The 18,031-nt window shown below is 40.9% G+C and overlaps 1 protein-coding gene across 1 annotated transcript in view; it reads right to left on the minus strand.

Moving 5' to 3' along the window:
- Positions 1 to 10,876: 10,876 nt before the first annotated feature.
- The window catches only part of LOC135202604 (dolichyl-diphosphooligosaccharide--protein glycosyltransferase subunit 1-like), a 35,217-nt gene continuing 28,062 nt past the window's right edge, over positions 10,877 to 18,031 (minus strand). Inside the window, 4 exon segments of the mRNA XM_064232115.1 lie at positions 10,877 to 11,567; positions 13,619 to 13,746; positions 14,007 to 14,189; positions 14,546 to 14,750. Of these exon segments, the coding sequence (XP_064088185.1) occupies positions 11,411 to 11,567; positions 13,619 to 13,746; positions 14,007 to 14,189; positions 14,546 to 14,750 (673 nt within the window). The 3' untranslated portion in view covers positions 10,877 to 11,410.

Raw genomic sequence — 18,031 nt, forward strand, 5'->3', positions numbered from 1 at the left:
GCCCTCGGCACCGAGCATACACAATACGAGGATCATTTTCTGGGAAAATGAATTCCCGCACTTACGCCCTTCAGTCCGGCACTCGGGTAATCGGAGGGCGTGGTGAAACCAAGATCCTATAATTCACAATTGAATTCAATGGAAATAAATATGAAATGATTATACTTACAATTCAGTTTCACTAGATAAATAGAAAAAGAAAAACACAATCATGCGAAAGCAACGACGATGAAGCGGGCAGAGAGCGATGATACACGTCCACACGCCAGCAGGCCGAAAGCAAAAGTGATTTGTTTACCTACCAGTCGCGCGCGCGCGCCTGTCGGACAAGCAGCTTAACTACCAAAACCCCTTGTTCGAAAGCTTACGACCTATCCAGCTGCCGCTAGTACCTTCCTATTGTAAAAGGACCGAAGGTTTGTATGCCGTGTCGGAACAAAACACACACTTCATTGTAACATTGTAAAAATCAATAGAACAATAAACAACAATACCATCAACAGCAACAGTATTTACATTTTTTACAAAAATTCTGTTGAGAGTACGCTTAAGTGAAGTAACATGTTGAAAAAAACGCTTGGAAACAACTGGTTTTTGGCAAGGTGGGGCCAGCACACCTTGTAAGCAAAATAAATATGCCAGGTTAACCACAACAAGGGGGGAGCGCAGTCAGGATGGATTTAGGAATAAAACACTCGGAAGGAAAGATTATGAAAATATAAAGGCACTTAAATGATGAACCCACCAAGCAAACTTTCACTTTCTCATCAGCCTTTCCTATACACTTTGAAAAGACAGGAAAGTGAGTGCAAAATATGAATAAATGCCAGACTGTACCCTCAGGCAAGGGAACTCAAACCCAAGACTATGGAAGGCCACAGTACAACGGCTATAGCACAGTCCAAGGTTGGAGAACATGATTTGTAGCCTTCTCTGAAAAGGGATGTCTACTAGGAGTCCCTTCTATCACTGGCTCAATTTCGGAGTGTCCTTCTAAAATAATTGCCCGCCAGGGCTGTAGTCTCTCTTCTATCCTACTTTTGTAGCAGGGATGTCACACCCTGAAGTGAATGCTGCTAAGAAAAGCCACATTATTTCACTACCCTCAAACTATTAAAACTATATTCAAACTACAGTATACACTTGGTAACCAATTACAGCTAGAATTGCTTCTTTATTGTTGACAGAAGATGGGTTCTTATGATAATGACAGGTTATTTTTTTAAACATACTGAATACCACTAATAATTAAGAAACACTAACAATACTGCAACAAATTTTGTTCTTTTGCCACTTGTATCCAAACACTTGAAATAAGCTCAGTAATGTTGAATTATCACTATTAAAGCAGCAGTTTAATCATATCACCAAGCTAAGGTGTTAAGTAACAGCACTTACCCCTTGACCATTTCTTTCTGGAAAAATGATTTCTTATTAACATACAATTTAAGGCTTTAACTGAAATGTTTGTACTAACAAGCACCACATACATACTGTGTAAAGGATACATGAAGAAATTTTTGGCAGTACTAACTAGCTGGGACAACATCTCAGTCATGACTGTCCCATTACAATTACAGTCATGAATCTTAGTATTCTGTAATCATATCTTTTCAAACCTCCATCTACTTGGTCAATACCCACACATCTCTTGATGCTCAGTAGTACAGGATGCACCATAAAGTTTTGTTTTGAACTGTTTACCAATTGGGACAATCTTTACTAGAACAGAATATAAAATTTAGGCTGAAGGCCACCATGCTGGGATTCTATGAAGTCATTCAGCCCTGAAAGGAAAAGTTGGGAGTGAAGGTTACAAAGGTATAACAGAAAGAAAACCTCGCAGTTGCAAATAGGCAACAACTATTAGAAGAGGGGGTAGAAAGAGTTGGAAGGTACAGTAAAAGGAATTAAAGGAGTTGCAGCTAGGGGCCAAAGGGACACTGCAAATCAACTTGAGTAATGCCTACAGTGCATTGCACAAGGTGCACTGACAGCACTACCCTTCTACAGGAAATTATTACTCTCTCTCAACATCATTCAGTCCGTTGCTACTCTTTCTTACTATTGTATCCTAAAATGTGACAAAAATGTTCAGCTCCTCAGATGTCCAATCTAATATTACCAGCCATCATCATTACTCAATATTACCTTTACTACAATGGGAATTGAATATGATAAATGTTAAACTACATAAAGTTTTGTCATACTTACTGGCAAGATATATACTTAGCTATAGTCTCCGACGTTCCCAACAGAATTTCAAATCTCGCGGCACACGCGACAGGTAGGTCAGGTGGTCTATACCTTACCCGCCGCTGGGTGGCGGATGTACGAACCACTCCCGTAAGCTTGTCAGATTTTTCTCTTCCACCTGTCTCCTGAGGGGAGGCTTGGGTGGGCCATTAATCGATATATCTGCCAGGTAAGTATGTACAAAACTTTATTGTAATTTAACAATATCATTTTTGTACATGAACTTCCCTGACAGATATATACTTAGCTGATTGGCACCCTTGGTGGAGGGTAAGAGACAGCTCAATAATACAGGTAAGACGGGAAACAACTAATGTTGTAGGATATAAAAACCTTGGTTCTCACCTTTTTAGGATGAAGACTTCATAGATACTATCTCTGAGTCTGCATTGCCTGGAGAGCTACAGCTAGGACGTGACCTGATGCTGAAAGACTCTCGGATCTACCACTGGGATATGTGATCCCTATTGTGGTAGAATCCAAGTCGGATGCTGTTAGAGGGACCTTGTCCGCTTACCTAACAGATCCTTACCACTACCTCTGCAAGGAGCCAAAACCCACCAGACCACCTAACCAAAATACAAAGGGTTAATATTACGACAAAAAGAGGTGCCTCTGCAACCTCTTTCAGACACCAAAAACAACAATATAAAATAGGGTAGGGTAAACATATAAAAAATTTACACAGGATAAAGGTTCAGCTCCCCGGCCCCAGCACCGAATCCGCCAGATACGAAAGGCCAAGGGCGAAGCATTTATCATATGTGATTTTTACATCACGTAGGTAGTGGTTTGCGAAAAAACCGATTGGCATCTCCAAAAAGTCGCCTCCATCAAGTTCCGCACAGACATATTTTTTCTGAATGCAAGCGAAGTTGCGATGGCTCTCACCTCGTGAGCTTTCACTTTCAGTAGTTAAAATGTTCTTCCTTACAAGCAACATGTGCCTCTGTAATAAGGCTTCTCAGAAAAAAGGAAAGAGCATTCTTCGACATGGGCCGAGTGGGGTCCTTTACAGAGCACCAAAGCAACATCTTGATTAGCCTTAGTTGTTCCTTCCTCTTAAGGAAATACTTCATAATTCTCATAGGGCAAAGAGTTCTTTCAGGCTCTTCCCCTACTAGAAAAGATAAACTACGAACTTCAAAGCTCCTGGGCCAAGGCCGTGATGGGTTTTCATTCTTTGCAAGGAAATTTGGAAGAAACGAACACACCATAGAATCTTCCTTAAACCCTACATTGCCTCAATAGCTTGTAGCTCACTCACTCTCTTAGCTGTAGCTAGGGCCAAAAGGAAGATAGCCTTCTTCGTCAGATCCTTGAAAGAGGCTAAGCTAGGAGGTTCGAATCTAGACGATCCAAGGAATTGTAGAAACTACGTCTAGATTCCAGTTTGGTACCACATGAGGACGCTTAATGGTTTCAAATGATCTAATAAGATCATGCAAGTCCTTATCATCGGATATCTTTAAGCCTCTATGCCGAAATACCGCCGCCAACATACTGCGGTATCCCTTAATAGTTGACACAACCAGATGGACATTCTTCTTTGAGGAAAATAAGGAAATCGCAATTTGGGGTCACAGAGGTACTGGAAGAGGAAATGTTCTTCCTCTTGCACCAACGTCTGGAAGACATCCCACCCCTTTGACTGGTATACACGCAACGGTGGAATGTCTCCTCGCTCTTCGGCGATTTGATTTTAGCAAGCTGTTGCTGAAAAGCCCCTTTCGCTCTGACCAAACTTTGGACAGTCTGAAGCCAGTCAGACTGAGAGCGAGGAGATTTTTGTGGTACCTGTCGAAGTGGGGTTGTCTGAGTAGATCGCGTCCTTAGCGGGAGCGATCTTGGAAGGTCCACCAACCATTCCAGTACCTCTGTGAACCATTCTTGGGCCGGCCAAAAGGGAGCGATTAAGGTCATTCTCGTTGAATAGGACTCTACGAACTTCTTGATGGTTAGCCCCAGGATCTTGAAGGGGGGAAACGCGTAGACGTCGAGTCCGTTCCAGTCTAGAAGAAGAGCATCTATTGCTAATGCCTCTGGATCCGATATCGGAGAGCAGTAAGGATCCAGCCGGGGGGGTCTTGTTCTTTGACGTGGCAAAGAGGTCTATGTGTGGCCTGCCCCATAACTTCCACAGGCTCTGGCATACATCCAGATGAAGGGTCCACTCTGTGGGAAGGACCTGATCTTTCCTGCTGAGGAGATCTGCTCTTACATTCCTTTCTCCCTGCACGACCTGGTGAGAAGCTTGATTCCTCTTTCTTCTGCCCACAGAAGAAGGTCTCTTGCTGTCTCGTACAGGAGAAGGAATGCGTCCCCCCCTGTTTCCTGATATATCCAGAGCTGTAGTGTTGTCCGCGTTGACCTGCACTACCGATCTTCTGACTTTGGGCTCGAAAGCCTTCAGAGCAACCACCACAGCCATCAACTCCTTTCTGTTGATGTGCCAGGCTACCTGGTCCCCCACCCAGGTACCTGACACTTCGCTGGTTCCCAGAGTTGCACCCCACCCCGTGTCCGACGCGTCGGAGAACAACACCAGGTTGGGGGTCTGTGATTGAAGAGACAGTCCCTTCGCAAAGAGGTTGGGATCTGTCCACCATAAGAGATGTTTCTTGATGTCCTGGGATAACGACAGGGAGAACGTCAAATCCTGAGAACGACGACTCCAATCCGTGAAAGAAAGAATTGGAGCGGTCTCAGGTGCAACCTTCCTAGGGAAACGAATTGCTCCAGCGAGGAGAGCGTCCAGGCAGACTCATCCACTCCCTCACTGTGCATACTTCTTTCCCTAAGAAGGTTGTTACTCTCTCGAATCCTCGGGCTATCCTTTCCTGCGAGGGAAAAAAAAAAAAGCCCGAAAACTACAGAGAGTTCATCTGTATCCCGAGATACACACACTCTGTCTCGGGAATTAGTGACGACTTCTTGAAATTGACGAGAAGTCCAAAGCCTTCGTCAATTCTAAAGTTACGTTGTAAGTCCTTCAAACAACGATCTTCTGAATTGGCCCTTATTAGCCAATCGTCGAGGTACAATGGATATCCTCACCCCTTTCAAATGAAGCCATTGAGCCACCATTCCTCCCAAAATCCCCGTGCCAACACACTAGGGCCTCCGTAGGGGCCGCGAGAGGGCCGAAAACACAGAGCCCTGAAACTGAAAAAATTGTTTTCCCACCCCCATCATGAATCTGAGAAACTTCCTCGAGGAAGGATGGATCGGTACGTGGAAGTAAGCGTCCTGTAAATCCAAGGAAACCATCCAGTCCCCTGGACGAAGTGCTGCCAGCACTGATGAAGGCGTTTCCATCGTGAACTTCTTCTTTTCTACGAAGAAGTTCAGGGCGCTTACATCCAACACCGGTCTCCATCCCCCTGAGGACTTCGGAACTAGGAAAAGGCGGTTGTAGAAGCCCGATGAATGATGGTTCCTGTCACTAAGTTCGATAGCCCCCCTTCTCCAACATCTTGAGCTACTGCTAGATGGAAGAGACTTGATTCATGATGGGGTCTCTGTACCTGGCCGTCAGTTCCCTTGGGATGGTCCGTCAAGGGAGGTCTTTCGACGAAAGGGATGAGGTAACCTCTCCTCGAAAATAGAAAGGGTCCAAGGATCCGCCCCTTTTTGGGACCCAGACTTCTGCAAACTCTAAGAGTCTGGCGCCCACCGTTGTTTGAAGGACTTGCAAGTTATTTTGGGGGTGGGGGCTTTAACAGACTTGGCGAAAGTCTTACCCTTCTTGAAGGTCTAGACCCTCTAAACGTAGAGGTTCTTGATGAAGACGCCCCTCGAAAGGGTTCTCGAACACTTGTTTTTCCTCCTTCTTAGCCTTGGTAGGGAAGGAAGGGCAAGGTTTTCTTGCCGACTGTGCCAAAAGGTCCTGGGTGGCTTGGCCGAAAGAGATCTTGAAATGTCCTGCACTCGATGTTTAGGGAACAACTGAGCAGACAGAGGAGCAAACAGCAAAGAAGACCTCTGGGCATGGGAGACAGACTTCGTTAAGAAGGAACAATAAACCGACCTCTTCTTCACGATCCCGGCCCCATACAGGGGAGGCGATTTCACTCGCTCCGTCTCTTACCGACTTGTCCATACAAGACAAAACACACATAAGATCTTCTGGCGAAATTGACTCTGGCACTTCAATTTTCTTGGCTAGGACTCCCAACGACCAATCAAGGAAGTTAAATACTTCTAGCACTCTAAACATGCCTTTGAGCATGTGATCCAATTCATTCATTGCCCAAGTCGTCTTAGCAGAGTTAAGGGCAGTTCTCCTTGTCGAATCTACCAGCGCCGAAAAATCCGAATCAGCCGAAGACGGTAGACCCAATCCTTAGGACTTCCCTGTTTCGTACCAGGAAACCAGCGCGTCCTGATAACTTCGAAGGAGGAAAAGTGAACATCGTTTTCCCCGCTTCTTCTTTGGAAGCCATCCAGGAACCAAAACTCCTCAGTGCCTTCTTCATAGAAAGAGTTGGCTTCATCCTCACACAAGAAGAACTCTTCGCTGTCTTCGCCGTTGAAAAAGTGAGTGAGGAGAAGGAGGAGCCGTAGGAGAAAGGGAATCCCCAAAAACTTGCAAAAGTAGCTCTGTAAGCTTCTTGTAAGAAGACACAGCAGCAGAAGTGTTCGGTTCCTCATCCGAACCTTCTAGGATGTCTTGTCGAGGCGAGCGCGGAAGATCCTTAGGTGACGAAGGGATCCTAGTAGGAGTTGAGCGAGAGGTTGGAGAACGCCCTCTCTTAGAAGAGTTCACATCCACTGGAGAACGAGAGATCTGGGATGTCTACGATGAGACTCCCTCTTCGAGGTAGACGGAATCTCAGCCGAAGGAGAGGTAGGGCTCCTACTCCCGAGAATCCTCGGAAATATCCACAGGGCGCTTACGAGGAGGCGAGCGCCTACTATACTCTTTGCGCCTATCCCGAGCGAGCGGCTGCCAGGTAGAAGAGCGCCTATCGAGAGCAGAGCGCTTGCGCGGCTCTCCATACCTGTCCAGTTGCGTACGATCAACGGAAGTTCGACTGGAAGGCGAAATGCGCCTACTAGGAGAAGCTGCTTGCGAGGACTCTTGACGTCTAACAAGAGGGTAACATTCAGGAGAAGGGCGCTTCAAAGCTAACGAGCGCCTACTTGGAGAAGGGCGCTTCCAAGATTCCTGTTGTCTACCAAGAGACAAACGGTCAGGAGAAGTGCGCCTAGAAGCGGGAGAGCGCCTACACGGAGAAGGGCGCTTGAAAGACTCTTGTTGTCTGCCCCGAGGAGAATAATCAGGAGTATGACGCCTTAAAAGAGACGAGCGCCTACTAGGAGATCGATGGTTTTCAGTAGGCTCTTGGGCTCCTACCTTGCGGGGAGCGGCTAACAGCAGGCCGTCTATCATGCACACGACTCCTACCAGACTCTTGATGCCTGTCAGGAGAGAAGTCACGATCCAACACTCGAGGAGAGTGACATCTGGACGAAGAACGCCTACTTGTATAAGGGCGCCTTCTAGAATCTGAGGCTGCTGAGGAGAAGTCTCACGCGAGGGAGTTGAAGAAATAGCGTGATGACAGTGCAGTGCGCTTACCGGAAGCGGGAATCCAATCTGGAGAAAAAACTTCTTTCTCCATAGAGCGTCCTACCGATGTTTGCGCCTTGAAGTCGAAAAGAGAGCCAGGCGAGCGAGGGCGCTCACGCGAGCCCCTACCTTCATACGAAACCTCCCCATATGAAGGAGAACGCCTAAAACGAGGAGAACGATCCTCTGCAGAGCGGCGCCTAGATCTCTTGATCGGAAGAGAAACGTCCTTCTTCCTACGTGATCTAACTGCTAGAGAGTCTGCTAGCGCCGTGATCTGAGCTTGGAAGTCCCGCGAGTACTCTCGTAGGCGAATCTTGTTGTTCTTCCTCGGAAGCAGGCGCCGAGCGCGGAGCGCGGGAGCGCGAGAAGAAGAACGATCACAGGATTCTTGGGTTTCTTCGCCTCCACCGACGATTCTTCCGGGAAAACCTCCGGACTAGAAGCCAAAGGACTGCAGGAGCCTTCCAAGCCCTCTTCAACGGGCGCGACGCATCCGGGGAGTTCCAACCTCTCTTCGGAGGAGGGAGACGACGAAGAGGAGAAGCATTGGCGTAGTAGCTCCTCCTTGTAGCGATCCGAGGCAGCCTGGGAGCGTACTTCAGGATCTGCCGATGGGACGCCTGACCGGTGGGGGTTCTCCCTAGCCCTCTTGCGGCTTTTCGACTTTCTTACTCCACTGGAACTGGGAGTCTGGAAGAAGGTCTAGGCCTAGAGGCACTAAGGAGCCGGTCAGACGCACCCCTCCACAACACTGGGGACACTGCACTGATCACTAACACTCTCCTTACCTTCCAACTGACGAATCTCTGATCCATAGAACGAATCGTGGCTCTCAGAGCTGCCGCCTCCGAAGGCGAATCTTCGGCTTCGGTGCGGGGAGCAGGGGCTGCAACTTGGGAAGAAGGTTCTAATTCTACGTTAGTATTAGGATCCACATCCAACTCACTCATTCTAGATCTACTAGAACTTCTAGAGGAAGCCTTACGCACTCTATCACGTTCCAACTTCCTAACATAAGAAGAGAGAGCCTTATATTCTTCTTCATTCAATCCCTTACATTCACTACAAGGGTTAGCACAAAAGAACATTCATTCCCCCTGCATTTCATGCAAACCGTGTGGGGGTGGGGGCTACCGAAGCTTTCGGCAACCTCACCTTACATCCTTCATTCACGCAAACCTAAACAAAACCGAAGTTTTAACTACCGAATCTAGGTCCAGACATCGTTAAAGAACAAAATCAAAATCAAAATCAAACCGGTCCACAATCAGCGTATGCCAAGCCAACAAAGCGAATACGTCACCAAAGAGTCCAAATTAACTCCAGGCAAGCGCAGCATCGAAAAACTATCGAGAGGAACCGACAACAGTTGTTATCGTTCCCGCGACAGAGAAAAATCTGACAAGCCTTTACGGGAGTGGTTCGTACATCTGCCACCGCGGCGGGTAAGGTAGACCACCTGACCTACCTGTCGCTGTGCCGCAGATTTGAAATTCTGTCGGGAACGTCGGAGACTATAGCTAAGTATATATCTGTCAGGGAAGTTCATGTACAAAAATAAAATTTAGGCCAAAGGCCAAAAACAAACAATGTGACCTATAAGGTCATTCAGCACTGAAAAGGAAACAGTAAAGTTGAAAAGTTGTAACAGGAGGAAAACTCGCAGTTGCACTAAAATAATTGTGTAGAGGGTGGATAGCCAGATGGAAGAAAGAATATGACCGGAGGTATAGTAAAAGCAATGAAAGCAGTTGCAGCTGGGGGCCAAAAGGACACTGCAGAGAACCTTAGGTAATGCCTACAGTGCACACTTGAGGTGCACTGATGGCCCTACCCCTCTATGGGGTTTGCATTTATCAAAAAATGCAACAAGTGCTTTCTGTACCCCACTGTCTAGTGCATCTTCCGTCTGAACTTCCACAGGTCCATGTCTTCATCAATTCTCTTTTTCATGATTTTCTAATACTTCCATCAGGTCTTCATCCTGCTACTTCATATGTACTTTGATATCCCTTCCCATCACAGGTTCAAATTATCCCCATTTTTGAGATCTCAATTCTATTTACCACCAGTGGATATTTTTTCACTCATTTTGTCTGTAATACCACCTTCCCACACTAACTGGCCATGACTATTAAAAGTATCCTTGAGTCTCACCTTTTCAAAATCTTATCAAATTTCTTTGTCAGTGCCCATTTGGGCGAACCCTAAGAGAATGAAGAATGTTCAACTCAAGAGGTCTGGTTAAAATATTTATTAACAGTAACAGTGGAGGACTCACAGTCAGAAGTCTTGGCTCACTAACCAGATTTTTGTATTTACCAGAGGTCTAGCTATCTATTTCCATTTCACCCAGGCTGTAGCTGCTCTTTTTCTTATTACCTTTTGATGATGTATGTAGATTCTTGCCATTGGCTGGCCTGAAGGGTTGGTTTTAAAAAAATATTACCTGTCATATAAACTAGTAAGCCTTTTACAATAAATAAATACATAAACTGAAGACCTTGAAATTTTGCCACAATTTCCTTTAGTGCTTAGTTTTCAAAACTTTAACACAGTCAGTTGGCTGAAAATTAGACACTAGTATAAGTATGTTAAACTGTGAAGTGCTGACCTGAAAGTATTCTGAAACAGGGACAAGGGGTTATTAAATAAATACAATAGGGCAAAACACAAGTCACTCAATTAATAGGCAAAATCATCCATAAATACCTCAAGCCACTGGCAGACTGAAAGATTTAAGTTATTGTGAGCAACATTAAGCCTGCCATTTATTGGATATCTTATGATTTTACAGACATCAAAATACTGCTTACGGGAATGGCTTTATTTGATCTGGTCTCAAATGCTGCTGCTTTTGGTAAGTGAAAAAATACTGTACGCTATTATTTCTTATTCACCATAGTAACGTTTTTAAAACTATATGTGCATAATTTATTACAATTATTTACTGAGTAAAACTTACTTAATATTCAACCTCAACCATACAGACACAAATCATTACATAACTTCAAAGGATTGCTTTAGATATCAAATACGAGAAGTGCTTCTTTTTCTTTATTGACAGATTTTTCTATAATACTCTAGCCATTAAAATGACTTTTATATAGAGAATCTACAATAATTTACAAAGCTTTTTTTTATAAAAGAAAAAGAAAGACATGGCAAAATGTCATTTGTCAGGAATGTTGCTAACTTCGTAATAGCAATAAAAAAAAAAAACAATGAAGCACAGACACTACCAACCATTACAGAAAAATTCACAGTGTTATACAGAAAAATTCGTAACACAAAATCCAGAGTTTCATTAGCAAATCTATGTGCAAATATTCATAAAAAAGGACAAGCAATGCATATGCTCCATTTAATTCAGTACATAACAACCACGCCAGTAGTGTATCTGTATTCACTATGAATGCAATACTAATTGATGAAATTTGCAGAAATTTAAATGGAAGATCAAATATTCTATGGAATAATCACCACTTACTTTCTAAACAAAAATCCCATAACAAAGACAGCTGCAGAAAATTTCCACATATTTTCAGCTGTGCTCTACCACCACATTCCAGTTGGTTAAATGTTTCCCAGAAGATTTTTTGTTTTCTCTAATGCCTCCTCTTTTTTCTTGTGAAGGGGCCCATCTACTTCCATATACTGCGGCTTGCTCATCTTGCCAGCGACTAATTTCTCTACATTGGTCAGCTGCTGATTCACACTATCACGGATAACCCTGAGGATAATGCATGATTATATTTAAAGTAAATACTGAGTGCTGCATTCTACAAGTGACTTAGAAAATAATCAGGACTATTAGGCAATAGAAAAGAATATAAAATTTAGGTCAAACGCCAAGCGCTGGGACCTATGAAGTCATTCAGCATTGATTATATGATATGTAACTGAAAAATAGAAAATCCGTTTTTAAGATAATTTTATACACTGAAGACTAAAATGTGTAAACATGACCACCAGGTTCTTTTTCGTGGATAACAAGCATGCAGTGCTCATTAAAGCAACCTTCCTGTGTGGAAATACTCCTATCAAGTAACTTCTAATAATAAACAAGATTTGAGATAATGAAGCCAAGTATTTTCTCTTTTTCTTTTGCACACTTTGTGACAATTTCCATAAGGTCTAGATCTTCATCTTTGTCCATACATCATGATTATCTAGGCCTTCCTAGCACTCTTTCTATCTGCCATCCATACCTAAACTACTCTTCTGACTAACTGCCCAAGCAATATAATCTTTGATTATCTAATATGGTTTTTAAACCTTTGGACACCACACCTCTCAGCAAGCATCATCTACATTTTAATATGATTGCCCCACAACATTCTGGCCATGAACCTTTGTCGTATTTACTTGTTATGCAATTTTAATCAATAGCACAGCAACCTCCTACAAGGCTTGCCTGCCACAACAAAGGACATACTATCCTCCCTCTACTCACTGTTAGCCTTCACATACTTAAGTCACAAAAAAACCCGTTCAATTTTACATTATGCAGTCCTAAGCATCTCATGTGACAGCAAAATGTTTGATACATAATAGTACTGAATAATTTGATAAGTGGTACTACAAACAAACAGTAAACCCCTCCCATGGCATCCAAACAACCATTTTCTAGGTCAGGTTTTTTAAATTTTGCATCTTTCCAGCCTACAAAAGGTTGATTTAGTTGATCTTCAATCTGAATTGTCTCTTCCATCTTTTAAAAATCTATAGGACATTTCTCTAATTGAACTGTTAAAAATAGGTCACTTGTATATAGGTTCCTAAAAAACAAAGATACAATAAATGACTGTAATGACATTTTTCCTTTTTTCTCATGATATACAGTCGACTCCCCCATATTTGCGGAGATGCTCGCGAATTTCTCTATGGATCATATCTACCCATTATTTGAGGGAAATTCTCATATTCTCAGTATTTTTCTATGAGTAATATCCACAAATTCCTGTATTTTTTTTATCAATTTCATCATAAAATGAACTTTTTTGTGATAAAACTATTAAATAAACCAGGTATAAATATTTTTAAGGTTTTTTTCTTGAGTTTTAACTAACAAAATGGGCAGTTTTAAGGATTTTTATAGGGGGTTTCAATTATTTGTTGCGAATACAGGGGAACACTGTAGTACATCACTTGTTCAGCAAATCTGTCTGGTATCATCTGCTTGTCATAATTATTCATTGCCACAAAGCATACTTGACAATTGCTGACAAATTTCTTGTATCCTTTTGCATTTATATCAGGGGTCCTACTTGATCTGGTATCTTGACACTCTCTCTCTCTTCTCTCCTCTTCTCCCCCCTCTCTCTCTCTCCTCCTCTCTCCTCTCATCTCTCCTCTCTCTCTCGTCTCTCTCTCTCTCTCTCTCTCTCTCTCTCTCTCAGTTTTTGTTTTTTTGTGGGATAAGATTCCTATCCTTACATACATTCTGTGGTTTTTCCTCAGCTCCTGCTAAAACAATCAAATTATCCGCCAAGATTTCACACAATTCCTCACTAAGTCTTGGTTTTCTTTTAGCTGACAAAAATTGGATGATGGAGAGAAAACATCAGGCAATCCAAAGGAAATACTACAGCCTTATTTAAGATGTTCACACTGAATAATTACCTTCATTGCATACATTTAAGACTAGAATGAATACAAACACCCAATACAAACCAAAATTGGGCATTTATATTCAAATGTTTTGAGCTGCCAATATTCAAGACTCAAAGGTCTGCACTGCATGGTGCTACTGCTACCTGTTATCTACAACAAAATACTTACTTATCCAACTTCTGCAGTTCTGACACTTTATCAGCATATTCCACGTTATCCTGGCGAATCTTCACAGCCAGGTCATTGATGACCTGTGTCTCATCACGAATGCTGTTAAAAAGCTTTCGAGTGGCAGTCTGTAAGAAGGTTAACAAGTGAGGATAATGAACTGCTTGGTTTTCTGTAGACAAAACAGATCAAATATAAAAACTTTAATCCTAATATTTATCCCAATACTTCAATCACTTTACATTGAATACTCCTGCATTAAAATACTGTATTCAGTATCCTGATTGTTCTTATCCACAAAAAAGTGTGAAGATTCTTTGTGGTTACCAGTTCTAAACAATTTGCCACAATAACTCAAAATTACCATCACATAAACCTGTTATCTTACCTGAGACTGAACTACATCCTTGGAACTCTTCAACTTTTGCAGTTCTTCTTCAAGCTTCTCGTACAGCCTGGCACGTTTGTCATGGTGTGAGTGTACCAACTCACAGTGCGATGATACTCTCATCTTAGCTTCTGTGGCATCATCTTTGCTTAGGGTCAGGTCAAGTCGGACATACAAAATAACCTTGGAATAAAGTTTTTCGATTAATGCCATAAATTTTCAGTTTTAAAATGTGGGCACAAGATTTCATTCTTATAAAATTTTCCTAAGCACTTTTAAGAAAAAAACACTTTCTGCAATAATTTTTCCTTGGTCTGAAACTGTATGCAATGATTTTTTTCTTGATCTCAAATATTACTTTAACTTGTTGAAATGTCAATCTAATGAAGAAGACAAATAGTTATGGAAAACTTCCAACACAAGGAAAACTCAAGGCACTCTAAGAAGTTTCAAGGAACATCAGCAGTGGGAAGGCTACTAGCATGCTGGTCACCTCATATACCAGAACAATACATTATGTACTTAAGAGCAAAACTTACCGAGATGAAGAGAATAAAGAATGCAACTACCACAAGCAGTGGCTCCTGAAGCATAATAATAGCTGGGAATTGGTAATGAAGTGTGAAGTCCTGAATATGGCTTTCTACAAGATTACTTTTTGTGATTGTCACCACAGGACGGCCTACAGTATCCAAGTATGTGAAATGCAAGGAGTCAGGTAACTGCTCAACAGGGTATGGAGTTCTGAAAGTTACAAAAAGCTTGATAATAAAGTTAATAAATTAATATACAGCACATTCAAAGCCCACGTAATGTCATTAAAATAACTGTGTTGATTCTAATACATGAACAGTTCTGAAGTTATCAAAACAAAATTTTTTTAAGGGTGAACTTCTTGGAGTTCTTTGAATGCTGACCAACATATTCACATTCCCATAAAAAAAAACTGAAAATCAATGTACGAAAAACTTTTCCATAATGACTGGAACTTATACTAGAGCAATACCTGCTCAAAAAGTATTAATTCAAATTTGACGCTACATGATGAAATAGAAAACTTTGAGTAGCCTAACAGCACACTAACACACCTAGTATGTCTTGAGATTCAACATTTTATCATTACAAGAAGCATGTACGCAGTTAGCTCAGTATTTCACTTATGTCTACCTAGAAAACTAAGTTAAAATTCTCAACTTGTAGGGCTGACCAGACGGGGGTTAGTCAATGAATATATTAGATTATATTTAATTCATTCCAATTTATTAAAATTGATATGACTGGATAAACCAAACCTTTTTTCCAGATTCTGAATTTCTTGTAAGAATTTGTTCTTAATGCCTGATACACTTTGTGCATTAAAAATACAACCATCAGAAAATCGTTTGATTGGATGTCTTCTACAGTACATTGCCAAGAAAAAACATTTTTAAGGAGAGTCCTACGTAGTCAGTCCTCATGATCTGATTCCTAAAAAAGGTTGAAAGTCTCTTGTTAAGCTCTGCTTATGGTGATAGTTCTGCTCCTGGTGATAGGTCTGACTAAAGATACTTGAAGCAATGCTATAACCCTACACAACAGCCCATTATGGAAGGGTTTATCTATACTTTAAGTGCAATTTTGTAATAAGCATGGCAAAATACCTAAAGGAAAGCCGTTGTTAGGTTCAGAGGTCTGGATAAACTAATCCTTTATATTCATAATAATTTATTCCCTGGTAACTTGAGCCCTATTGAAAACCACACCATGAAAACAATCTTGTAGAATCCACTCTTAAATCAAGACAAAAAAAAAAAAAAAAAAAAAAAAAATGCACACACATGATGCCAAACACAAACTTGACTCATTTTGCATCTCTCTTTGGGAGAAAAATTGGTCAAAATTTGTAGTAGTACAATTTTTAAGATAGCAATGCCCCATTTTCTAATTAGCATGGCAAAATACCACAGGAATTTCATTAACGCTTGTTTGTTCCCTGGTACCTTGAGCCCTATTGAAATCCACCCCAAGAAAACAATTTAGTAGAATCCTCCCTTAAACCAAAATCAGAAAGTAAATCCTTCAAGAACAAGTCTTGGACACAAACTTGGCTCATTCTGCATTCCTCTTTGGGAGAAAAATTGGTCAAAATTCCTAGTAGTAAAGTTTTTAAGAGACAGAGCAATGGCTCATTCCCTCTTTATCCATCATAACTTTTCCTCTTCTTTCCAGGCCTCTTTCTTTTGATTTCTCAACTACAGTTTCTAACACTAGCATATGTTTTCAGAATGAGAGACCCTCACTATATGACCTTATGAGGTAGAAGGCAAAGCTTTCAATAAAATCTTCTGATGAAACCCCTTGGTTATTCTGTTTTAATTCAGTACACTTATGATTATCCCACATCTACTGATTTCTATGGATTAGGCAAATATTGCCTGGCTTGTTGGTTCCCTAGAGGCAGCATTATCTTAGATATTTAGAAATAAACCCCTAACCCAACTTTTTTTATCACATTAGTGCAGATTGGGTATACTGGCAGTGAAGAATAATGGTGACAGCCATCACTGTGTCACATTAGTTGTAGATTTTTCCCTTGCAATTAGCCAAAGACAAAGAGTTACAACAATATTCAAAAGGTACTTTCTCTATTCTCTTAAAATTCTTTTATAATTTATTCTTATTATATTATCATCTTTCTTACTCCAATTGACTGGAAACAGTAACTTAATGTAGCAGTTTGCATCACTCAGCACTATTAGCACTGATGAATACTGCTTAGCAAATAGTTGGGAACAGGTTTTGCCATGCATACTTAAAGCAAGGAGGCTGCAGAGGTGATCATGGAGTTTTCCACACACACACACACACACACACACACACACACACACACACACACACACACACACATATACATATAACATATACATATACATATACTATAACATATACATATCATATATACATATACATAAATACATATACATATCATATATACATATACATACATACATACATACATACATACATACATACATACATACATACATATATATATACTATATATAATAATATTATATATATATATATATATATATATATATACTAATAATATAATATAATATTATATATTATATATATTATAAATTAATATATATATATATTTATATATATATATATATATATATATATATTGATATATATTAATTATTATATATATAATATATATATATATATATATATATATATATATATATATATATATATATATATATATATATATATATATATATATATATTTATATATTTAAATATATATACTATATATATATATATTTATATATATATTATAATATAATAATATATATATATATATATATGTAGTGTTTACATAATAAAAATATGGAATGTTAGTCCATATATATAAAAGTCTAAACTAAAGAGGTCAACCAGATTGCTTGCAGGAATGTGATCAGACTAGAGACGCTAAAGATGAATTTACTTTGCCCTTGTGACAAGTATAATTTCACTTGCAGGCTGATTAATGGAACCTGGTTACAGTATCCTGCAGTACGAGAGTTTCACATCGCAACTTCAAAAAAATCGTTCGTCGTGGCGGACGACTACAGTCAAGTAACAACCGCCTACAATGTGAAAGGAATTTCATGGACTTCTTCGACCGACACCGTATCTCGTCGTTAATCTCGTTTTCATGCGGAACGCTCCAGCGGCTGTCGGAATTCGACTACAAAAGGGACATACTTTCCGACAATTACGACCCGAAGGATATTCAACTCTACTTTGCTGGCGAAGGACTCGTGCTGGGGATGTTTTTTTATTCATCGCGAACGTAATCGTGTAGCTTAGGATGCAGAGAATAAGTATGAGCGCAAAAATAGAACGTTGGACCCGCCCAGGCAAATTTCCCCCTTGTTTTAACCATTGAAAAAGGCCGTTTCAGTGGCTATAGGTGGTTGTCTGGAACTGTGTAATGGACGAAAAGTTGTTCGAACGCTAGTTAAAAGTGAAGTAGTATAACCTCGGTCATG

Source organism: Macrobrachium nipponense, chromosome 30 (assembly GCF_015104395.2).
Source record: "Macrobrachium nipponense isolate FS-2020 chromosome 30, ASM1510439v2, whole genome shotgun sequence".
In the NCBI taxonomy this organism is placed as follows: domain Eukaryota; kingdom Metazoa; phylum Arthropoda; class Malacostraca; order Decapoda; family Palaemonidae; genus Macrobrachium; species Macrobrachium nipponense.